This window comes from Mandrillus leucophaeus, unplaced genomic scaffold (assembly GCF_000951045.1).
Source record: "Mandrillus leucophaeus isolate KB7577 unplaced genomic scaffold, Mleu.le_1.0 Scaffold405, whole genome shotgun sequence".
NCBI classification, from domain to species: Eukaryota; Metazoa; Chordata; class Mammalia; order Primates; family Cercopithecidae; genus Mandrillus; species Mandrillus leucophaeus.
In genome coordinates this window covers 571,832-598,336 of record NW_012104310.1, presented here as the reverse complement: position 1 = coordinate 598,336, position 26,505 = coordinate 571,832, and the positions used below count along the sequence as shown (strand labels likewise).

Here is a 26,505-nt window from a genome sequence, read left to right as displayed (position 1 = left end):
TGTATTCTAAAAGGACTGTGGTAGAATATATATTTTATGTCATTTCAGAAACAGTAAGAAGTTGAGATTTTTGTGAGCATTCATTAATATTGTATCAAATCAAATATGAGATTTACAGGAATAAAAAAAGAGACCAAGAAAGATTCCACACTTTCAGGCTTTACTGTTCTGTGGGAAACTCATTGGGAGAATGATTTAAAAATTACTAAAAATGCATTCCCTACTGTTCATTGTTGTTATATTTAGTCTTATTTTTACTGTAAAAAGCAAAAATAGGAAATATAAAGGGCTGATATATCGCCCATAGATAGAAAATTATCACTGATTTTCTTTTGTTATTTTTTCCTTTTTAGACAAACCAAAACCAACTCCAAGTAAGTGTACCATTTTAGAATTTTAAGAATGTCCTATTTCATTGTCTTAATTTCACAATTTCTTTGAGTTATGTACGAAGTTTAAAATGTATGGTGTGTTTGTTAATGTAATAGCCATTATACTATTATCATATAAGTGAGTCTGGTTGACAGAGGATATTGTGTGTACAGGCATACCTTGGAGACAAAAAGCACAACCAAAGGAAAATGGGGAGAGCAAGAAGCCATAGACCAATAAGCACATGAAGAGATGTTTAGTGACTCAAAAAATGCAATTCAAGGAAAATTAGATGTCATTGTACTGGCATAACTCAGGGATATTGCAGGTTTCATTCAGACCACCACAATAAATCACACAATTTTTAGTTTTCTCAGTGCACAGAAAAGTTATGTTTACATTATAGTCTATTAAGTGTTCAAGAGGATTATGACTAAACAATGTACATAGCTTAATTTAAAAGTATTTTGCTGCTTATAATGTTAGTGATCATCTGAACCTTCAGCAAGTTGTAATACTTTTAGTGGTGAAAGGTATTGTCTCGATGTTGATGGGTGCTGACTGATGAAGGTGGTGGCTTCTGAAGGTTAGGGTAGTTGTGGTAATTTCTGAAAATAAGACAACAATTAAGTTTGGCACATTGACTCTTTCACAAAAGATTTCTCTGTAGTTCGTATGGGTATTTGACAGTATTTTACTCACAGTAGAACTTCTTTCAAAATTGGAGTCAATTATCTCAAACTTGGCTTCTGCTTTATCAGCTAAGTTTACGGAATATTCTAAATCCTTTGTTGTGATTTTGACGATGTTCACAACATCTTCACCAGGAGTAGTTTCCATCCCAAGTATCAACTTTCTTTTCGCATCCGTGAGATATAACTCCTCATCTGTTCAAGTTTGATCATGAAATTGAAGCAATTCAGTCACCACTTCTAATTCTTTTGTTGCTTCCACCACATCTGCAATTACTTCTTCTACTGAATCCTTGAACCTCTCAAAGTCATTCATAAGAGTTGGAATCAATTTCTTTCAAACTGCTATTGGTACTGACATTTGGACTCCCTCTCATGAGTCAAAAATGTTCTTAATGGCATCTAGAGAGGTGATTCCTTTCCGGAAGACTTTCAGTTTACTTTGCACAGATTCATTAGATGAGTCACTATATATGACACCTACAGCCATATGAAATGTATTTATTAAGTAATAAGACTTGAATGTCAAAATTACTCCTTGGTCCCATGGGCTACAGAATGGTTGTTGTGTTCACAGGCATGAAAACAATATTAATCTCCTTGTACAGCTCCATTAGAGCTCTTGATTGACCAGGTGAATTGTCAATGAGCCATAATATTTGAAAGGAATCTTTTTTCTTAGCATTAGGTCTCAACAATGGGCTTAAAATTGTCCATAAATCATGCTGTAAACGGATGTGCTGTCATCTAGATTTTGTTATTCCAGTGATACACCATAGGCAGAGTAGATTTAGCGTAATTCTTAAAGGACCTAGAATTTTCAGAATGGTCAATAAGCATTGGCTTCAACTTCAAGTCACCAGCTTCATTAACCTCCAACAAGAGAGTCAGTCTGTCTTTTGAAGATTTGAAGTCAGATACTGACTTTTCTTTGTAGCTGTGAAAATTCTAGGTGACATTTTCTTTCAATAAAAGGCTATTTGTTAAGTTGTTGTGGTTCTTTCAAAGACAGGGTCTCACTCTGTCACCAGGCTGGAGTACAGTGGGGGGATCATAGCTCACTACAGCCTCAAATTCCTGAGCTCAAGTGATCCTCCCTAGAAGGCTATTTTGTCTACCTTGAAAGCTTATTGTTTATTGTAGCCACCTTGGTCAATTATCTTAGCTAGATCTGGATAACTTTCTGCAGCTTCTAAATCAGCATTTGCTGTTTCACCTTGCACTTTTACGTTATGCAGGTGGCTTCATTCCTTAAATTTCATGAACCAACCTCTGCTAGCTTCCAACTTACCTTCTGCAGCTTCCTCACTTCTCTCAGCCTTCATAGAATTGAAGAGAGTTAGGGCCTTGCTATAGATTAGGTTTTGGCTTAAGAGAAGGTTGTAACTGCTTTGATCTTCTATTCAGCCCACTAAAACTTTCTTTGTCTCAGCAATAAGGCTGTTTCCCTTTATTAGCATTTATGTCTTCACTGGAGTAACATTTAATTTCCTTCAGGAACATTTTCTTTGCATTCACAACTTGGCTAACTCTTTGGTACGTGAGGCCTCACTTTCAGCCTATCCCAGCTTTCAACATGCCTTTCTCACTAAACTTAATCATTTCTAGTTTTTGGTTTAAAGTGAGTGATGTGCAAGTCTTTCTTTCTTGTCAATACTTAAGAGGCCATTTTAGGTTCCTAACTGGTCTAATTTCAAAGCTATTGACTCTCAGGAAACAGAGAGGACTAAAGGAAAGTGAGAGGGACTGGTGAATAGCAGTCTGAATACACACATTCATTAAGTTTTACCACCTTATATGGGTGTGGTGTGTGGCACACCAAAACAATTACAATAGTAACATCAAAAATCACTGGTCACAGACAACCGTAGCAGATATAATAATAATGAAAAATTTGAAATATTGTGAGAATCACCAAAATGAGACACGGAAATGAGAAGGAAGCAAATACCACTGGAAAAATTACACCAATAGGCTTAATCATATGGGGATCATATGGGGTTGCCACAAACTTTTAACTTGTAAAAAATGTGATACCTGAGAATTGCAATTAAGTGAAGCATAATAAAATGAGTATGCTTGTATTCCACTCATTAATCCTTGAACATGCATTTATTGAGCACCTATTAGGTATATGACACTGGACCAGGACGTATGAGGGAATGCTTATCTTGTTTTCTGTTGATGTACCTGGTTTACTAACACATTCACCATGATAACTAATACCTGTCCAAAAAAGCAAAACAAAACAACAACAAAAAAAACCCAGTAATTGTATCTCTCTCTTATCTACTTTCAATTGTTTGTTTAGACGTATTGAATAAACACAGTATGAAGAACCCTTTAACAGTTATTATGTGGGTTAAGAAAAATTAAGAGCACATATGTCCTCAATTTATTTAATTTTAACACATTAGCTTTTTATTTTCTAATTTTTTTAAAGCCCTGAGGTACATTTTATTTTGTAATTCAAAATCACTGGGGTTTCCTGGACATTTTAATCAATAATAAAAATGCCATAGTAAACAATAAAACTGTTTATTTAATCCTATTAGAATATTCAGACTGTAACCTGGATTAAAAATTGAGTACTTCAATCCAAAGTGTATCTGGATGTTGTATTTATATGTTTTGATACCCAGAACTAACTTGTCTTCTAGACAACACATGACAGATTCCTTAATAATGCAGCTACAGTTTACTTCATAATGGATTCAATGCCAATTTTAAACATTAAGTACAGCTTTGAGGTTGGAGAAATTCTCTAGTATAGTTTGTATTATTGCTACTAATGTGAACACTGGTACCAAAATTAAGGGTTGAAAACCAAAACTAGAATGCTAATATGAAACATCATTATAAAGCCATTTTAAAATACTGTATTTTTATGTAATATTATGTATTGTATACCTTCACTGCTTAAAAATATTTTATTTTTTTTGAATTTTGAAAATAGCTACCCAAAATAGTTATGTAAGACTGATAAAACTGATATCACATTTATAGAAAACATTGACATTTTACGAGAGATATTTCTTAAACTATCAGAGAATTTTTATTTTCTGGAAATGTTATTATTTGAAATTATTTGTGATACAAAGTTTTTTAAAAAACACTTGCCAGGTTATACTTAGAAATATTAATCTGTAAATTTACTGAAGGAACAAGAAGAAAGCATGGTTCTGTATGAGCATAGGCAAAAGGCAAATATAATTTTATGTCTTCAATCACTTATCAGACTGTAATCAACATGAACTGAGTTTGTTTTTGTTATACTTTTAATCTCATCCCATGACCACAATCAACTGCATTTCTGACAGCATCTTATAAATGAAGCTGCTTTAATAAATATTATATGAATGAATGTTTGCATGCATCAATGAAGATTAAAAATTTGTGTAACAGATTTATAATTTGTAATTAAGAAAACAAGCCATAGAATTTAGAATTCATTAAATATATCATGTATGTTTTTCAATTTTTTATATTTCATTTTATTTTATTTTTAACTTGATAGGTACTTAGAAGTTGATATATTTATGGGTACATGAAATATTTTTATATAGGCAAGTAAATGGGGTATCCATCACATTAGCATTTATCGTATTTTTTGTGTTACAAACATTCTAATATTTTAGTTATTTTAAAATGCACACTAAATTATTGTCGACTCTAATCATCCTGTTGTTCTATCAAGTACTAGATCTTATTTATTCTATCTAACCAATACTATAATATTTAAATATACCATTTTAGATTAATTGAATATTTGTTCTATTTTTAAAATAGATGTCTAGTTACAGTTATCAGAAATATTAAGCATTAGTACATTTCCTTGCCATTTTGAGTATATGTGCCTATTGTAATTTGGGAGGAAATATCAGAAGATAAGTTTCAATTGTCTGCTACTGAATAAAAACCTATACTTTTTCTTTTATTTTTTTTCCTTTATTTCTACATTTTTATTTTTTTTAAAGGAGCAACATCAGAAGTCACAGAATCAGGTAAATATTTACTTTTTCAGAGGAGATAAGATAGAGTTGTTGAAACGGTATGTAAATTTAAGTTTCTAGCTGTGCAACATTTAGAAAATCCCTTAGCTCCTCAAATTCCAGATATTCTGTTCTACAGAACAGCATAATGACTTCCCTACAGGCTTGTTTAAGGAGTAAATGATGCAATATGTCCATTTTTACCACATACAAACTTATAAGTCACCGATTAAATATTGTTTTTCTTCTCACTTTTGTCTAAAAGGTGTTGCAAGAAAATTATCAATTTACCAAGACTGCTTTGAAAACTGGATCCATATTTTGCTTAGAAATATTATGTTACATTTTTATTGCTTTAATTCATTAGTTTACTTATGAATCCATCATGCCAGGCAAATTCTTATTTCCTAAAGGTAAAAATTTAACATGTAGTTGTTTTTCCTGTTGTTTCTAGTTTAAACTTTTAACAAAGGCATGGCTTATTATAGCTTCTCTTCAAAGCATAAAAGAAAAGGGGAGGAGGTGGGCAAGAGGGTCATACCTGTAAGTAAACCGAGCTACTCAGGAGGGTGAGGAGGGAGGATCCCTTGAGCCCAGGAATTTGAGGGTATATAGAAAGACTCTGTCTCAAAAAATGAAGAAGAGGAATAGGAGGAGGAAAAAAAGAAATAGGAGGAGGAAAAGGAGGAGGAAGAAAGTCATGTTTTTTAAAATGATGATTTCTTGTTTTTGTTTTTTTTTTTTTTCTTTCCCCCCTAGGGAAGAAGAAAACTGAAATATCTCAAAAAGAAAGCAAAGGTAAAGATGACATTTTAAGATATATACATCAAAGTAGCCACATAAACAGGAACAAAAATACAAAATTATACAGATTACATGATTTAAAAACAGTTGATGAAAATGAAGACACTGATTTTATAGCACATATCATAATTATAGTTCATCATGCAAAACATATGGGTATTGCACTTTTATTAAATATCTAAAAGGATCAGGAATGTAAAGCCGAAAGCAGATTCTACCTGTTACTACTAAATTAAAGCTACAGACTTCTTTTCATATTACTACTGAACTGTGAAAACTGCCTACACAAAATTCAATTCCTCACCTTAAGAAGACTTGTTAATAAATATATTACTCTGATACAGAGAAAGTGGGAAAGATCTAAAATCAATACCCTAACATCACAATGAAAAGAACTACAGAAGCAAGAGCAAACAAATTCAAAAGCTAGCAGAAGACAATAAATAACTAAGATCAGAGCAGAACTGAAGGAGTGAGAGACACAAAAACCCTTAAAAAATCAGTGAATCCAAGAGCTGTTTTTTCTAAAAAGATTAACAAAATAGATAAACCATTAACCAGACTAATGAAGAATAAAAGAGAGAAGAATCAAATAGACACAATAAAAAATGATAAAGCAGATATCACCGCTGATTCCACAGAAATACAAACTACCATCAGAGAATACTATAAACACCTCTACGTAAATAAACTAGAAAATCTAGAAGAAATGGAAAAATTTCTGGATACAAACACCCTCCCAGAACTGAACCAGAAGACGTCAAATCCCTGAATAGAACAATAACAAGTTCTGAAATTGAGGCAGTAATTAATAGCCTACCAACCAACCAAAAAAAAAAAAAAAAAAAAAAAAAAAAAAAAAAAAAAAAAAAAAAAATTCCCAGGACCAGACAGATTTACAGACAAATTCTATGTTCCACTAGAGGTACAAAGAGGAGCAGGTACCATTCCTTCTAAAATGATTTCAAACAATACAAAAAAAGAGACTCCTCTCTAACTCATTTTATGAGGCCAGCACCATCCTGATACCAAAACCTGGCAGAGACATAACAAAAAAAGAAAATATCAGGCCAATATTCCTGATGACCATTGATGCGAAAATCTTCAATAAAATACTGACAATACGAATCCAGCAGCACATTAAACAGTTTATCCACCACAATCAAGTCAGCTTCATCCCTGGGATGCAAGGCTGGTTCAACATACACATATCAATAAATGTAATCAATCACATAAACAGAACCAATGACAAAAAACACATGATTATTTCAATAGTACAGAAAAGGCCTTTGCCAAAATTCAACATCTCTTCATGCTAAAAACACTCAATAAACTAGGTATTGATGGAATTTTTATCAAAATAATAAGAGCTTCTTGTGACAAACCCACATCCAATAGCATACTGAATGGGAAAAAGCTGGAAGCATTCCCTTTGAAACCCTACAAAAGACAAGGATGCCCTCTCTCACCACTCCTATTTGACATAGTATTGGAAGCTCCGGCCAGAGCAATCAGGCAAGAGAAAGAAATAAAAGTATTGAAATAGGAAGAGAGGAAGTCAAATTGTCACTGTTTACAGATGATATGATTGAATATTTAGAAAATCCCATCGTCACAGCCCCAAAACTCCTTGAGCTGATAAGCAACTTCAGCAAAGTCTCAGGATACAAACTCAATGTGCAAAAATCACAAGCAATCCTATACACCAATAATAGACAAACAGAGAGCCAAATCATGAGTGAACTCCCATTCACAATTGCTACAAAGAGAATAAAATACCTAGCAATACAACTTACAAGGGATGCGAAGGACCTTTTCAATGAAAACTACAAAACACTGCTCAAGGAAATAAGAGAGGACACAAACAAATGGAAAAACATTCCATGCTCATGGATAGGTAGAATCAATATTGTGAAGATGGCCATACTGCCTAAAGTAATTTACAGATTCAATGCTATTGCCATAAAGCTAGCATTTACTTTCTTCACAGTATTAGAAAAAAAAAAAAATACTTTAAATTTCATATGGAACCAAAAAAGAGTCTACATACCCAAGACAATCCTAAGCAAAAAGAACAAAGCTGGAGGCATCACCCTATCTGACTTCAAACCATACTATAAGGCTACAGGAACCAAAACAGCATGGTTCTGGTACCAAAACAGAAATATAGACCAATGAGAACAGAGGCCTCAGAAATAACAGCACACATCTACAACCATCTGATCTTTGACAAACTTGACAAAAACAAGCAATGGGGAAAGTGAGAATTCACTGTTTAATAAATGGTGTTGGGAAAATTGGTTTGCCATATACAGAAAACAGAAACTGGACACCTTCCTTATGCCTTATACAAAAATTCACTCAAGATGCATTAAAGATTTAAATGTGCTGGACGTGGTTGCTCATGCTTGTAATCCCAGCACTTTGGGAGGCTGAGGTGGGCGGATCATGAGGTCAAGAGATCGAGACCATTCTGGCCAACATGGTGAAACTCTGTCTCTACTAAAAATACAAAAATTAGCCTGGCGTGGTGGTACATGCCAGTGGTCCAGCTACTTGGGAGGCTGAGGCAGGAGAATCGCTTGAACCTGAGAGGCGGAGGTTACAGTGAGCCAAGATCGTGCCACTGCACTCTAGCTTGGTGCCAGAGTGAGACTCTGTCAAAAATAAATAAATAAATAAAAATAAAATAAAACGGAAAACAAAGAAAAAGATTTAAATGTAAGACCTAAAACCATAAAAACCCTAGAAGAAAACCTAGATAATACCATTCAGGACATAGGCATGGGCAAAGACTTCATGACTAAAACACCTAAAGCATTTGCAACAAAAGCCAAAATTGACAAATGGTATCTAATTAAATTAAAGAGCTTCTGCACAGCAAAAGGAACTATCATTAGAGTGAACAGGCAACCTACAGAATGGGTGAAAAATTTTGCAATCTATTTATATGGCAAAGGAATAATATCTGGAATCTAAAGGGAACTTGAAGAAATTGACAAGAAAAAAATACAGAACCCCATCAAAAAGTGGACGAAGGATATGAACAGACACTTCTCAAAAGAAGGCAAACATATTAAAAAAAGTTCATCATCACCAGTCATTAGAGAAATGCAAATCAAAACCACAATGACATACCATCTCACACCAGTTAGAATGGTAATCACTAAAAAGCCAGAAAACAACAGATGCTGGAGATGATGTGGAGAAATAGGAATACTTTTACAATGTTGGTGGGAGTGTAAATTAGTTCAACCATTGCGGAAGACAGTATGGCAATTCCTCAAAGATCTAGAACCAGAAATAGCATGTGACCGATACTTGGAAGCAACCCACATGTCCATCAGTGATAGGCTGAATAAAGAAAATTGGCACATATACACCATGGAATACTATGCAGCCATAAAAAAGAATGAGTTCATGTCCTTTGTAGGGACATGGGTGAAGCTGGAAACCATCATTCTCAGCAAACTAACACCGGAACTGAAAACCAAACACCGCATGTTCTCACTCATAAGTGGGAGTTGAGCAATGAGAACATATGGGCACAGGGAGGGGAACATCACACCCTGGGCCCTCTCTGGGAGTGGGGGTTAAGGGAAGGAATAGCATTAGGGGAAATACTTAATGTAGATGACGGATTGATAGGTGCAGCAAACCACCATGACACATGTATACCTATGTAACAAACCTGCAAGTTCTGCACATGTATCCCAGAACTTAAAGTATAATTAAAAATAAATAAGTAAATAAATTACCATTACTATTTCTTCTACACAGAAAAAGCAGACATGAAGCATCTCAAAGAAGAAAAAGGTAATTTTTTAAAAGAATAAAAAAATAGAATGCAAAGCCCAGAAGCTAAAATATTTTAAGTCAAAATGTATTTATACCATATGAAAAAAAAAACTTTTAAAAATGTATGTGATGAGTGCTAGCATGAGTAAGAGAAGAAATGTGGTAAGTAATTGGTGGATATCTAGTAACAGCAGTGTCAAAGAAGCAATGGATGTAAGTCAACCCATGCAAATAAGCATTGATTTGTTCTGCCACTGATGAGCAAGGTATAAAACGAATTACAGTGCTGCCATTTTTCTTAGCATTGGGTTTATTTATTTAGAAAACTACACCATATAATATGACAATTACTGATTTGAGTGTAATTATCATAAAGCTTACAAAGGTCTTAATTACCAAAGAGATAGTTTATTAGATCAGTAGGAAAGCATTCTTAGGCATATCAGAATTATTGTCAATGACAAAATAACTCATTTTGTTTATCTCCAAATCCAGTTAATCAGAATGACCCATTTTTCATAGATTCTAGTTAATTTTGTTCCTACATTCATGTTATACCTCTGTTTATAAAACAATGTCTAGTGCTAACATTTATTTTTGTTAGGTACCAGTTAGATAGAAAAATTTTTTGAAAACCACCTTGAGAAAATGTTTGTAACACTTAAATTATCTTCATTCTTTGAAGCTCAGCATTGATGTGAGACAAATTTTATGGAAATTTACTTTAAAAATTTAATTTTAATTTACATCTTCCTTATTAACAGTCTCAACAAGAAAAGAAAGTCTTCAGTTACACAATGTGACAAAAGGTAATCTTGAATTACATAAGTACTATGTTGGTATGAAAATATCTGAATTATTTTGTTGCTTAATATTAATATTAAATTATTTTGAAACAAAGAAATCTAAAAGATACAAACTTCTCTTAACAGCAGAGTAAGTGGACAGGTAGAAAATCTAGCAGAAGGCTTACATTTCAATAGAAAATAAGAAAATGTGAAGAAATCAGAACTATCAGCAACATTAACATGAACAAAATATTCTGTTACACACCAGAAGAAAAAGTTCTCAATTAACAAAAGACTTTTTTAGCATGAACAATGTCAAAAGTAATATGGTGGTAAAAATAAATATTACTGGGATTTATTTTCATCTATGATTAAATAACATGTAGTTAAGATGATGAATTTTTTTATTACTTATAAATTAGACCTTTAAATTAATTCAACCTAGACACAAAATAGGAAATGCCAGCATGCACAATGGAGACATTTGTTCCTTAAAAAGAGAATCATCTATTTTGCTGATATTATTATCATAAAACTATAAATAAGGTTTATACTAAATTATGTAGCCTTGGCAACATAATTTTAAGCAAATTCAATTACTTTAAAAAAGTGCTTTAAATTCTAAGTTGCTAGGTAAACATAGCATAACTAAGACAACTATTTCCATTCATAGCAAATACATAGATCTTTAGTAGGCAGAGAAAAAGCTTCGTTTTTCACTGACTCCCTTTTACTGCTCACTGTGGTGTGTATCCCTGCAATGACTAGATATATCTAGACATACCACTTACACATAAAATTATTAATGTATTCATAATTATCACTAATATTAAGAGGTAAAACTTTCAATACAAAGGAAAATTACATCTGTAGAATAATATGGGGCACAATTTTTACATTGAAACATTCTTTTAAATATTGTTTAATATCCTTTGAGATAATCAGCCAGGATGATGAGAAAAGTAAATTAATTAGAAAATGTATGGTTATACATTTTCTTATTATTAGTTTACTTAATCCTTAGGAAAGCCCAATTATCATGCCCAGTTTGAAGATGAGATAAGTGCAATGAAAGAAAATCTGACATATCAAGAGCATTTATATGGTACAGACAAGATTTGGCTCCAAGTCTGTTATGTTTCCAAACACTATAATGGTTAAGGCCATCTATTGACACTTCAGTATTCTATTATGCTGCTGCAAATACAAGAGAAAGTTTTCTGCCAATCAGAGCAGTCCAAGGATAGAGTCTATCCCACTTTGCCCCCAAGGGAGTGATCTGTTAGAGAGATGATTTGAGGAAACCTCTGTAACTCAGCTGTACAAGGGATTCAGACTTCTGATTCAGATTTCTTACTCTGTTCTGTGAATCTGTCATTTTAAAGTCTTCATATTGTGATTACATACGAAAGCACAAGTCCAACGCATAGATAATTGAGAGCAGGCATATTCTTATTCATTCCTTCATTTAACAGTTCATTATGTATCAGTGAAAGTCTATTTTTTCCCTAAATTTCTACCTTTCTAACCAATGCTAGTATTTTTAAAGAAAAAAATAATAACGTGTTAGTCTTAGTGAAATAGTTTTCCAAATTATTTACTTTATAATTTTATGCATGAACCATAGTACTCTAGTGATACAGAAAATATCTATCCAAGCTGAAAATGTTTTTAATAGGAATAATCTAATTTTAATAAAATTTTAATCCTGAGGTTTATGTTAGAAACTCTACAAATCTCACAATAAACCATGTAATACAGATTGCTTAAAAGTTATATATTCTAGCCTGGCTCTTTAAATGATACTAATGTTAGAATGGACATGTTACTAGTCTTTTTCAAGAAGTTAGAATGTCTGCTCTAGTGTTTGGGATAATAATTTCACCTTATTTTGTCCTACATGCAGCTTAATAAGAAAGCACATTTCTTTGAAAAATAATAACCTCTCATTGAAATAAATAAATTATTATGAAAAAGTAAACTTACTTACTTTGCATGTTGTTTTTTAAGATTTATTTTATAGTCTGGTAATTATTTATCTTACTTGTTTTTTGAAAGAAAAATAATTCTAAATGATATATTTCATGAAGTCTGGGAATTTTAAAGATAATATTTAGCTGTTACAAAATACAAAGTAATTTTATTCAAGTTAGGCATAATAATAATTGAGCCAAAACTCTTAATTTTACAAAGATCCTGATTTTAGTAAGAGTATTTAAAAAGCATAAATATTTTGTGACACTTTAATGAATAGCTTTTGTGATAGCTGACATATTTTCTTAGATAAAATAGATTAACCAAGATATTCAAAGAATCAGCCAGGCATGGTAGCTCACACTTGTAATACCAGCTACTTGGGAGGCAGAGGGGAGAGGATTGCTTGAGCACAGGAATGTGAGGCTGCAGTGAGCTATGATTGTACTACTTCATGTCACCTTGGGCAACTGAGACCCCATCTCTAAATAAAAATTTTTAAAAATTAAAAATTACGATAAAACAAAGACTCAGGTTGACAGGCAACAGAGGACTGTATTTCTTCATTGATTCTTAAATAATAAGCAAGAAACAAAATAATTAGATATTTTTATAAAGTCCACTGATTTATAATTTCCTTGCATTTTATCTCAGTTAAACAAAACTTACTTATATTCTTTTTTTAGCAGAAAAACCTGCAAGAGTATCAAGTAAGTACAGTTTGTATTAATGCCAAGTTCTCTTTGATACATAGTATCCATTTCAACATGAAATTCATAAAATATTTCTATTTTTGATGTGTTCAGTTTTAGTTTATTCTAAACTAAATCCTCTGACAGGAATTTATTAGTTTTTATTGCTACTTACGTTGAAACTTAAAAAAAAAGAACTATGCTATTTGAAATTACAACTTGTGACAGAAATACCTTGTTATTTTCTCAAGCCTGAAAATAAAAGTGACTTGCATTTAAACAAATAAATACTTTCAGTGATTAAAGTCAAGTGAAATAAAATAATTCTGTATCTGCCTTAAACTGTCAATCACTAGAAATTTGTTAAAGACCACATATGGTCGAAAAGTGATGCTTTTGCTGCTGTTTTCTAATGTTCATTAAGCTAAGTAAAATTGTATATCTGAGAAACCTAAATTGTAATGTAATTGTATAGTTATAATTTAACTGTAAACCTAAATTGTAATATAATTGTATATCTAAGAAACTTAAATATAATTGTATATCTAAGAAAAACATCATAGTTAGGAATGGATGTATCTTCTATAGTATAAACCGCTGCTCCCAGAATAGATTCTCTAGAATATCAGGATCCAGGTACAGATAGAAATTCTCTGTATATAGGATATAACTGTAAATATTCTTACAAGCTCCTAAAATTCAAGGAAATAACAATTTATCCTTTTTTATTTCCATATTTATAAAAAAGTTATTCTAAATAAGTGCCACCCAACACAAATATAAAATGTGACATATATGTAATTTTAATTTTCTAGTTGACACATTAAAAGACAAAAATAAATAAGTGAAAATAATTTTAGTAATATTTTATTTTATGTAACTTATTTTATACACATATTATTTCAATATATAATCAATATAGAAATGTATTTATCCTCTACATTCATTTTTTGTATTGAGATTTTGAAATCTTATATGTATTTTATACTTACAGAACATTTTATCTTGTGCTAGTCACATTTCAATTTCCCAAAGCCCCAGGTAGTCAGTGGCTACAGAATTGGATAGAGAAGGTCCAACTGAGTGCTTATACTGTACCTAATGCTAATATTAAAGACAATAAAAATGAATCATTAAAATATGATACTTACCACATATGTCATTCAAAGGTCTTTGATTTCAGGTGATCGTAGACTTGCCTCAGGAATTTAAAAAAGGAAATATATTGTAAGGACCCAAAATTGTCTCACTGATGGCAAGAGCAAAATGTGTAGATAAAAGCAAAGGCCCTTGGAAGCTACCCTATTCCACACCATTCCCCTACAGCCAAAGGTAATGAGAGCAGACTTCATAAATGAGGTAATGCCAAGATTTTTGCCTTGAAGAATGGTTAGGATTTGGTTAGCTGGAGAAAAGGAAAGAAATGGCTAACAAAGAAAGACAGCATCAGAAGTATTGGTTGAAGTTGAGGGGTAGTGTTAAGAAGAAGTGGGAAGTAAGCACATTTAAGGTGAAACTGTCAGGTGGAGAACATGTAAGGCCAAAAGATTTTAGAATGTGCTGCAGAAAGCTATGGTTTACTTCCTCCCAGAAGGAAGTAAAAAGTCAAGGAATTATTGGGACATCTAACTTCATAGTAATAGCAGTTGTAGTAATAAGAGTAAGATTATGAGCAGTAACTGAAAAGGGAAAGATTTGAGAAAGAAAAATATATCATTTAAAATATATCATTTATAGGGACCATATTAAAATAAATGATCAGAGACATCATGGAATGATTCTGTTTAAAAGGTGGTTTTCTGAGTATGTGAAGCTTATTTTCTCTATAGCACACATCATTGTTTTTATTATTCTTTTTAGGAGCCAGCATCAAAAAACTGCCTTAGGTATTTATAAAGAAGAGCATACTATATATATTTGAAACTAAACAAGTATCATTCTTTGAATCCTTTTACAGCATTATGTATATGTGTATTTTGTTAGCGTTGGTGGTAGGAGTGGGTTTTGGGGCTCAGAACTTTTTTTCAGTCATTTGTTTCTGTTTAACTAAAGGAGGTTCATGATATAGCTATGCTTTGTGGCCATCACTCTCTTCCCCTTGCATGTTCTAACTCCACTCGAGTGCCTGCACATCTTGTCTAGCAGGGACCAGGTCCTCTAACTTTTACAGCCATGAACATGTCATGTCTTTTGTTTGTGTTCTTTTCAATTTCTTTAATCAGTGTTTGTAGTTTTCCTCACAGAGATCTTTCTCTTTCTTGATTGTATTTATTCCTAGGTATTTTTCTTATAGCTGTTATAAATGGGATTACCTTCTTGATTTCTTCTTCAGCCAGTTCATTATTGGTGTATGGAAATGCTACTCATTTTTATGTTGATTTTGTATTCTGCTATTTTACTGAATTTATTTATCAAATCTAGAAGTTATTTGGTGGAGTCTTTGGAGTTTTCTAAATGTAAGATCATATCATCAGCAAAGTGGAATAGTTTGAATTCTTTTCCAATGTGGATGCCTTTTATTTCTTTCTCCTGTTTGATTGTTCACTAGGACATTCTATTTATTTCTTTCTCTTGTTTTGATTATTCTGGCTAGGACAGTCTATTCTCCCCCCTTTTGAAGTCATCACGTCTATTATTTCTATCTTTATGTCCATATGTACACATTGTTTAGCTCCCACTTACAAGTGAGAACACGTGATAAATTTGATTTTCTGTTTCAGAGTTATTTAACGTATTATGATGGGTTTCAACTCCGTCCATGTTGCTGCAAAATACATGATTTTACTCTTTTTTATGGTTTTATATTATTCCGTGGTATATAAATACTACATGTTCTTTATCTAATTATCCCTTAATGGGCACTTAAGTTGATTCCATGACTTTGCGATTGTGAATGGTGCTGCAATAAACATAGAAGTGCAGGTATCTTTTTAATTTAATTATTGCTTTTCCTTTGGGTAGATATGCAGTAGTGGGATTGCTGGGTCAAATGTTAATTCTAATTTAGTTCTTTGAGAAATCTCCATAATGTTTACATAGGAATTGAACCAATTTACATGCCAACCAACAGTGTATAAGCCTTCCTTTTCTCCACATCCTCGTCAATATCTTTTTTGTTGTTGTTGTTTTTTGGGGTTTTTTGTTTTTGTTTGTTTTTTTCTGTTTTTTTTTTTTTTTTTACTTTTTTTTAATAGACTTTCTGACTGGTGTAAGATGGTATCTTATTATGGTTTTAATTTCTGTCATAATTAGTAATGCTCAGTATGTTTTCATATGTTTGTTGGATGCTTGTATGTATTCTTTTGTGAGATGTCTGTTCATTTGCCCTCTTTTCAAAGGGGTTGTCCTTTATTCTGTTGATGAGATGTATCAGGTTTATTGATTTTCACATGTTGAGCCATCCTTGCATGCCTGGGATGAATCCTTCTTGGTCATGACGTATTATCTTTTCGATATGATATTAGATTCATTATGCTAGTATTTTGTTGAGGATTTTTGCATCTATATTCAACAGAGATACTCTCTGGGAGTTTTATTTTTTTGTATGTCCTTGTCTGGTTTGGGTATCAGGGTAATACTGACTTTGTGGATTGAGTTAGGGAGAGTTCTCTCCTCATTAATTTCTTGGAATAGTTTTAAAACTGGTATGAAGTTTTTCTTTCTATGTTTCACAGAATTTGACTGTGAATCCATCCAGTCCTGGAATTTTTTGGAATGACTGACTAAATTTTGCTACAGTTGATCTGTTCAGGTCTTATTTCTTCCTGATTTGATCTTGGTGAGTTTTATGTTTTCAGGAGTTTATCAGTATCCAATAGGTTTTCCAGTTACTTAGCATATAGTTGTGCATAAAATTCTCTGATGATCTTTTGTATTTCTGTGGTATCTGTTGTACTGTCTCCTTTTTCCTCTGAGTTTATTTGGGTCTTATTTCTTTTTTTTTTTTCTTTTTTTTCTTTTTATTATACTTTAAGTTCTCTTATATTTCTGCTCAGGCTAGCTGGCTGTTTTGATTTTATTATTTCAGTACACAATTTTATTGATCTTTTGTTTATTTTTATTTCAGTCTTTAATCCATCTTGAGTTAATTTTTGTATAAGCTGTAAGGAAGGGATCCAGTTTCAGTTTTCTGCATATGGCTAGCCAGTTTTCCCAATACCATTTATTAAATAGGGAATCCTTTCCCTATTGTTTGTTTCTGTCAGATTTTTCAAAGAGCAGATGGTTGTAGATGTGTGGTGTTATTTCTGTGTCCTTTGTTCTGTTTCATTGGTCTATATATCTGTTTTGGTACCAGTATCATGCTGTTTTGTTTACTGTAGCTTTGTAACATAGTTTGAGGTCAGGTAATATGATGCCTCCTGCTTTGTTCCTTTTGCTTAGGATTGTCTTGACTATACAGGCTGTTTTCTGGTTCCATATGAAGTCTAAAGTAGTTTTTTCCTAATTCTGTGAAGAGAGTCAAAGGTAGCTTGACAGGAATAGCATTGAATCTATAAATTACTTACTTTGGGTAGCAGGGTCATTTTAATGATACTGATTCTTCCCCTCTGTGATCATGGAATGTTTTTCCATTGGTTTATTCCTCTCTTATTTTCTTAAGCAATGGTTTGTAGTTCTCCTTGAAGAGGTCCTTCACATTCCTTGTTAGTTGTATTCCTAGGTATTTTATTATCTTTGTAGCCATTGTGAATGGGAGTTCACTCATGATTTGGCTCTCTGTCTATTATTGGTGTAGAGAAATGCTTGTGATTTTTGCACATTGATTTTGTATACTGAGACTTTGCTGAAGTTGCTTATTAGCTAATGGAGTTTTTGGACTGAGACAATGGGGTTTTCTAAATATGTAATCATATCATCTACAAATAGAGACAATTTGATTTCCTTTCTTCCTATTTCAATACCCTTTATTTCTTTCTCTTGCCTAATTGTCCTGGTCAGAACTTCCAATACTATGTCAAATAGGAGTGGTGAGAGAGGGCATTCTTGCTTCCAGCTGTTGCCCATTCGGTGTGCTATTGGCTGTGGGTTTGTCATAAATAGCTCTTATTATTCTGAGATACATTCCATCAATACCTAGTTTATTGAGTGTTTTTAGCATGAGGGAGTGTTGAATTTAATTGAAGGACTTTTCTGCATTTATTGAGATAATCATGTGGCTTTTGTCATTGGTTCTGTTTATGTGATGGATTACGTTTATTGATTTGCACATGTTGAACCAGCCTTGCACCCCAGGGATGAAGTCAACTTGATTGTGGTGGATAAGCTTTTTGATGTGCTGCTGGATTTGGTTTGTCAATATTTTATTGAGAATTTTGCATCAATGTTCATCAGGAATATTGGCCTGAAATTTTCTTTTTTTGTTATGTCTCTGCCAGTTTTGGTATCAGGATGATGCTGGCCTCATAAAATGAGTTAGGGAAGAGTCCTTCTTATTCTACTGTTTGGAATAGTTTCAGAAGGTATGGTACCAGCTCCTCTTTGTACCTCTGGTAGAATTTGACTGTGAATCCACCTGCTCCTGGTTTTTTGTTTTTTTTGGGGGGGGAGGGGGGGATTGATAGGCTATTAATTAGTGCCTCCATTTCAGAAGATTTTATTGGTCTATTCAGGGATTTGACTTCTTCCTGGTTTGGTCTTGGGAGGGTGTATGTGTCCTGGAATGTATCCATTTCTTCTAGATTTTCTAGTTTATTTGCACAGAAGTGTTTATAGTATTCTCTGATGGTCGTTTGTATTTCTGTGGGATCAGAGGTGATATCCCCTTTATCATTTTTTATTGTGTCTATTTGATTCTTCTTTCTTTTCTTCTCTATTAGCCTGGCTAGTGGTCTATTTTGTTAATCATTTTTAAAAAAAAAAAAAGCTCCTAGATTCATTGATATTTTGAAGGGATTTTCATGTCTCTCTCTCTTCGAGTTCTTCTCAGATCCTGGTTATTTTTTGTCTTATGCTGGATTTTGAATTTGTTTGCTCTTGTTTCTCTGGGTCTTTTAATCGTGATGTTAGCATGTCAATTTTGAATCTTTCCTGCTTTCTCATGTGGGCATTTAGTGCTATAAATTTCCCTCTAAACACTGCTTTATCTGTGTTCCAGAGATTCTGGTACATTGTGTCTTTGTTCTTACTGGTGTCAAAGAACTCATTTATTTCTGCCTTAATTTCGTTACGTACCCAGTAGTCATTTAGGAGCAGGTTGTTCAGTTTCCATGTAGTTTTGTGGTTTTGAGTGAGTTTCTTAATCCTGAGTTACAATTTGATTGCACTGTGATCTGAGTGACTGTTACAATTTCCATTATTTTGCATTTGCTGAGGAGTGTTTTACTTCCAATTATGTGGTCAATTTTAGAGTAAGTACTATGTGGTGCTGAGAATAATGTATATCTATTTGATTTGGGTGGAGAGTTCTGTGGATGTCTGTTAGGTCCACTTGGGTCAGAGCTGAGTTCAAGTCCTGAATATCCTTGTTAATTTTCTGTCTTCTTGTCCCGTCTAGTATTGAAAGTGGGATGTTAAAGTCTCCCACTATTACTGTGTGGGAGACTAAGCCTCTTTGTAGGTCTCTAAGAACTTGCGTTCTCAATCTGGGTGCTCTTGTATTGGGTGCGTATGTATTTAAGGTAGTGCTTCTTGTTGCATTGATCCCTTTACCATTACGTAATGCCCTCCTTTGTCTCTTTTCATCTTTGTTGGTTTAAAGTCTGTTTTATCAGAGACTAGGATTGCTACATCTGCTTTTTTTTTTTTTCTTTCCATTTGCTTGATGAATGTTCCTTCATCCCTTTATTTTGAGCCTATGTATGTCTTTGCACATGTGATGTGTCTCCTGAATATAGCACACTGATGGGTCTTGACTCTTTATCCAATTTACCAGTCTTTGTTTTTTAATTGGGGTATTTAGCCCATTTACATTTAAGGTTAACATTGTTCCGTGTGGATTTGATCCTGTCATTATGATGCTAGCTGGCTATTTTGCACTTTAGTTAATGCAGTTTCTTCACAGTGTTGATAGTCTTCACATTTTGGTATGTTTGTGCAGTGGCTGGTACCAGTTTTTGCTTTTCATTTTTAGTGTTTCCTTCAGGAGGTCTTGTAAGGCAGGCCTGGTGGTGACAAAAATCCCTCAGCATTTTCTTGTCTGTAGAGGATTTTGCTTCTCCTTCACTTATGAAGCTTAGATATGAAATTCCGGTTGAAAATTGTTTTCTTCAAGAATGTTAAATATTGGCCCCCTCTCTCTTATGGCTTATAGGATTTCTGCAGAGAGATCTGCTGTTAGTCTGATGGGCTTCCCTTTGTTGGTGACCTGACCTTTCTCTCTGGCTGTCCTTAACATTTTTTTCTTTCATTTCAACCTTGGTGAATCTGCTGGCTACATGTCCTGGAGTTGCTCTTCTTAAGGAATATCTTTGTGGTGTTCTCTGTATTTCCTGAATTTTAATGTTGGCCTGCTTGCTAGATTCTGGAAATTCTCCTGGATAATATCATGAAGTGTGTTTTCCAACTTGGTTCCATTCTCCCCATCCCTTTCAGGTACTCCAATGAAACATAGGTTTGGTCCTTTCACATAGTCCTATATTTCTTGGAGGCTTTGTTCATTCTTTTTTATTCTTTTTTCTCTAATCTTGAATTCACACTTTATTTCATTAAGTTGATCTTTAACCTCTGATATCTTTTCTTTCTCTTGATTAGTTCAGCTATTGATACTTGTATATGCTTCAGGAAATTCTTGTGCTGTGTTTTTCAGCTCCATCAGTCACTTATGTTCTTCTCTAAACTGGCTATTCTAGTTAGCAGTTACTGTAATATTTTCTCAAGGCTCTTAGCTTCCTTGCATTTGGTCAGAACATGCTCGTTTAGCTTGGAAGAGTTTGTTATTACCCACCTTTTGAAGCCGACTTCTGTCAATTCGTCAAACTCATTTTCCATCCAGTTTTGTTCCCTTGTTGCCAAGGAGTTGTGATCCTTTGGAGGAGAAGAGGCATTTGGTTTGTAATTTTCAGCATTTTTGCACTGGCTTTTTCTCATCTTTGTGGATTTATCTAACTTTGATCTTTGATGTTGGTAACTTTTGGATAGGGTTTTTTGCATGGGCATCCCTTTTGTTGATGTTGTTGTTGCTTTCTGTTAGTCAGTTTTCTCTCTAACTGGAGAAACTTGAATATTCTGTAGTTGTTGACAAAATGTTCTATAAATTCCTGCTAGTTTTCTCCTGTGACTGGATGTCCAAGTGTCTTGCTAGACTTGAGATGTTTTCGTCTATTATTTCATTAAACAGGTTTTCTAACCCTTTCCAACCCTCTTTGATCTTGGGGACGTTGATAATTTGAATATTCTGTCACTTTTTGTCATCCTAATTGTAACCAAAAAAAATTGCTCATCATTAAGTTATTTTTCTTTATTTTTGGCTTACTGGATTATTTCCAAAGACCTGTTTTCAAGTTCTGAGATTCTTTCTTTTACTTGATTTAGCCTATTGAAAAAGGTTTCCAGTGTGTTTTGTATTTTATCAATGAATTCCTCAGTTTCAGAATTTCAATTTGGTTCCATTTTAAAATAGCTATCTCTTTTTTAAATATCCGATTCATATACTAATTTGTTTTTCTGACTTCTCTGTATTGTTTTTCAGATTTCTCTTGTATCTAACTGAACTTCTTTAAAATCAGTATTTTGGTATTTTTATGTGGGATTTTGTGATTTTCTTTTCCATTGGGATCTATTGCTAGATAATTATTGTATTCCTTTGTAGGTGTCGTATTTTCTTGTTTTGTTTTCTGTATCCTTATGTTGCTATCTGTGTATCTGGTGTAACAGTTGTTTCCTCCAATTTTATGGATTTGCTTTAATAGGAGAGGACTTTTTCCTAAAGACGTGTATGTGTTGTTGGTTTGGATAGGGTACTTTAGCTTTGACTTTGGGTGTCTGAAAATGGCCTGCCTTCCCTCTCTCTCGTTAGTGGCCATGGTGATGTTAGCCCCAGAGCAGAACACAGTTCTCTCTGGGGCTGTGCTCTGAGTCTGGGGACAGCTGTGGACCTGCCACTAAGGATGATGGGGCCACTCTCAATAGAGTGGCACAGGCAGGCAACTAGGGGCATGTAGTTTTCTTGCACCTTGGTCCTGCAGCAACCTGCAGCAGCAACAGTGGAATTTGTCTTCAGGGCACATAAAAGTGTCAGGCCTTCCTTCTCCCTCCTTGACCTTATGGTGGCAGTGGCAGCATTGACTCCAGGGCAGGACACAGTCCTTTTGGAGCTGAGCTCTCAGAATGATGTCATGCTGTAGCTGCTCAGGGCTTGGAAGCCTATGGGACTCAATATGAGTTCCTTCTTTGGATAATTTTCAGGCAGCTCTCCATGTTAGTCTTCAGGCCTGCAAGAGTTGAGGAACTCTCCCATATCCAGTACTGTTAGTCTGTCGTTGAAATGTGCAGCCCTTGGAAACACTTACTTACACTTTCCCCATGTTCCAGAGCTTCTCCTGGCTCCCAGCCAATCACAGCCAGACAGACTGCTACACTTTGTTTTCCTTCTCTGCTTTTGGTGCTTCCTATCACTTCTCTGTTGAATTCCAGTGTAATCTCTTGGACCATCTATTCAAAGTCTGACTATCTATTTGATATTTTTGTTTCTTTCCACGGAAGAGGCTCGTATTAGCTGAATCTAGACAGCCATCTTGCTCCCAGCCTCTGGCTTTCTAATTTCTAAATATTCATTTGATTTTCATTCTGTATCTTTATTTTTGTAGATATGGTAAATATATGATAAATAGTGTGCTTTTCATGGAGTTTGGAGAAAGACATTGGGAGGAGGATGTGTGAGATTGTTATATTTAGTACTTATTATCTTAAAAATTAGAAGCAAAAAAACCTACATTCTTAAAATTTAAATAACACCACTATCTATTCCTGATATTAACATTTTAAATTTTTTGAAAACTTTTTCTCTAAAAAAGCAAAAATACATCCTAAAATATTATTTTCCAGGAACTTGCCCAAAGGCAAAATGTGAAATAAAACCAAGGGATGATAAAATACATTCTTAAAAGGCAAACAATGCTGAGGGAAGGTTTTTCAACTAGATGAGTCGTAAGGCTACAGGGGGTCTATTTTTGATATACCCAAAATAGATTTGGGTATATCAAAGAAAAAGATTTTATAGGTGTGCATAGTTATTTTCTTGCTATTGTCTGGGAGTAAGCATTTAAATAAAGCTAGGTTGGTTAGATCCTCAAAATGAGTAATTCAAATGAAATAATGTAGTAAGAACATTTCTTGAGATTATTGTATGTAGAGGTTTAACTTTGCCATCTTTCCTGTATTTTTTTTTTTTTTTCTTGACTAGGGGAGCATTTTTGCCATTAGCACTTCATCAAAATTACCTGAATGCACCAAGTTTTGAGATCATTATAATCTTTGACATACAAATTTGATATTAGTCCAAGATAATAAATTTAACTTTGACATCGCCATAATAAAAAATTTAGTGTTTTCTAGAAGTTTATTACTTTACAATGAAGTTTCAACCAAGCCTTCTAGAAAAGTACTTAGGATTTTCATGTTTTAAACAACTTTCTTTCTATCTTACTTTTGTGGTTTTTCAAAAGCTTTATAACTTTTAATATTCTGATCTAGATTTTTGGCTCTGCATTTTTTCCTTCCTTCATAAATATGCTAAGTAAATAAGGTAGTTGTTTCAATATTAGAGTATAATAGATATTTTAGATGTCAGAATTAAGCACTTTGAAAATTCATCTGAAATTTAAGCATAAGGTAAAATTAAATACAGATTTCATAGATATAAAAGTTAATAGTCTTTTTCTGAATTTACATGTTTAGTGTATCTTATGTCTCTAAAGAAAACTCTGAAATTAATATCTAGCATGGATTCTTTTAATGACTATAATTAACCATAACTAAGGCATATTATTTGTTATAATATATATAATGATGAATAAATAAAAGTGTAAGCTATTTTTATTGATTATATTTTCCCAAGTTGAAAATGTTCAATAATTTCAGAAAACTAGAATTTCCCAATGTCATTCCCATTTGAAGGAATATTTCAATTTGTCAAATAATAATGTTACTATTAATGAGTAAGTAAATTATAAAATGATAATTCAGTGGCAGAAAACAACTAATTTTCTTAAACACAGAAATTCTTAAACACAAACAGAATATGCTTCATTTTATGTTGATAGGATCTTTAGTTTCCTTTTTTACATAATTAAATTAATGATATTTTCTAACATAATCAAATTCAACCTAAAAGCTACTTCAGAGTAAATTCACCTCAAAAATCAAGTAATTTATGTTATCTCAGACTAATTAAATTGTCTGAGATAAAATGACATATCAACATTTTAACTTTTAAATAAATGAATCAATTTTATCGCTTTACAACATATGCCAGTCCCATATCTAGCACTGCACAAGAAAATTTCATAGTCTCATTCAGATGTAGTTACAGAAGAAGTCTTTAAACATTGTTTACTTAACTTTACAAAATGAGTGTGAATAATGTTATTCATGCCCGATTATGTTTTGAATTCATTTGTCTAAAATTAGGTCTAAATGTTTCCAAAAAGTAAACTGAATTGTTGAACCTAAAATGACTATTAAGTCTCTTTCACTACTTTGTTAATATTGTTTGTGGAAAAAAAATCCATTGCTATAAATATATAACTGTATATATGGCTTTTTTTCTTACATTGTTTCAACAAGTAAGATTGATTATACATTGCAATCAAAAACAGAAAGAGAATAAAAGACTTTCCCATTTCTAAAATAATTCATTGGAAAATAAAGTTTTGGGAGAGAGATCATCATTTTTTTTCATAACTTTCATTTATATACAAATTAATATCAAAAATTTGAATTTCCTATCCTTCTTACAAATGTAAATTATTCCAGTGTATTTTATTCTTTAAAAATACTTTATTATGTAGTTTCTGGTATATACAAAGTAACATATAGTTGAAAACTGGATACTACAAATACTGTGACTTCACTATTCCAACCCTCCATTCCTATCAGAAGTAACTACTACAATGAGTTTCATTTTTATGATTCCCTTGATTACTTTTTCCTAATTTTATGACATGTGTTGGTCTGTCATCTCTGTGTGTGTATAGCACATTGTAGAACATACTCTGAAATTTTTTACTTAATGTTATGCTTCTCGGGTTTGTCAGTATTTTTAGGTAGTTATATTTTACTTATTTTCACTGCCATATAGTATGTTACTTTGTGAACATACATATTTAATCAGTTCTACTCTTGATGGATATTTGCATTGCTTCCCATTTATTTGAGGTTTTTCTGTTTCTTTTATAAATATCAAATATGTATACTTAGTTTATTAATCTATTTCCTTTCTACTTTTACATATGTACATAACAGCTATAAATTTTCCTTTAAGCACTACTTCAGCAGCATCTCACAAACTTTTATAGGTAGTATTTTCATTACGATTCAATGTTAAGCATATTTAATTTCCACTATAATTAATTTTAACTAGTTTATTATCTCGATTTTATTTATAGAATATATTTTTAAATTTCCAAAACTATGAGAATTACTGAAGTTATTCTTGTTTAACCAAACTCCAATTTAATTGTGTAGTAATCACAGGAAGAGTCTTTTCTTTGAAATGTGTTCAGTGTTTATCTTGTGAACTAACCTATTAGTTTCAGTGAATACTGTATATATTATTGAGAAGATTGTGTCTTTCCTAATGGTTGAAAGCACAATTCTGTAGCCATTAAATCAAGCTTAATTGTACTTTTAATTACCCTGCATATTCTTTGACTTTTTGTATATTTGAAGTATCAATAACTGAAGAAACTATATTGACATCTCCTTCTATGATGAGAAATTATCAGTTTATCCCTGTAGTTCAATCAATTTTTATATCAGGTGCTATTTCATGTTATACATAACTTTATATCAATTTTGTGTCTTTCTGATATATTGAACATTTAGCTTTATATGATGACTTCTATATCCTTTACAATGCACTTTTTAAAAAGAGTGTATGGCCGGGCGTTGTGGCTCACGCCTGTAATCCCAGCCCTTTGGGAGGCCGAGGTGGGCGGATCACCAGGTCAGGAGATCGAGACCATCCTGGCCAACATGGTGAAATCCTCTATCTACTAAAATACAAAGAATTAGCCAGGCATGGTGGTGCATGCCTGTAGTCTCAGCTACCTGGGAGCCTGAGGCAGGAGAATCGCTTGAACCCACGAGGTGGAGTTTGCAGTGAGCTGAGATCATGCCACTGCACTCCAGTCTGGCCACGGAGCGAGACTCCGTGTCAAACAAAAACAAAACAAGAGTATTATGCAGTATGTCTGATATTAATATAATTATTCTTTCTTTCTTTTCTTTTCTT

At 33.0% G+C, this 26,505-nt stretch overlaps 1 protein-coding gene across 1 annotated transcript in view; it reads left to right on the top strand.

Moving 5' to 3' along the window:
* Positions 1-26,505, top strand: part of TRDN (triadin) — a 419,992-nt gene that overhangs the window by 370,359 nt on the left and 23,128 nt on the right. The window contains exons 33-38 of the mRNA XM_011992160.1: positions 354-374; positions 5,042-5,068; positions 5,816-5,854; positions 9,641-9,676; positions 10,423-10,467; positions 13,107-13,130. Of these exons, the coding sequence (XP_011847550.1) occupies positions 354-374; positions 5,042-5,068; positions 5,816-5,854; positions 9,641-9,676; positions 10,423-10,467; positions 13,107-13,130 (192 nt within the window). The remainder of the gene's footprint in view (positions 1-353; positions 375-5,041; positions 5,069-5,815; positions 5,855-9,640; positions 9,677-10,422; positions 10,468-13,106; positions 13,131-26,505) is intronic.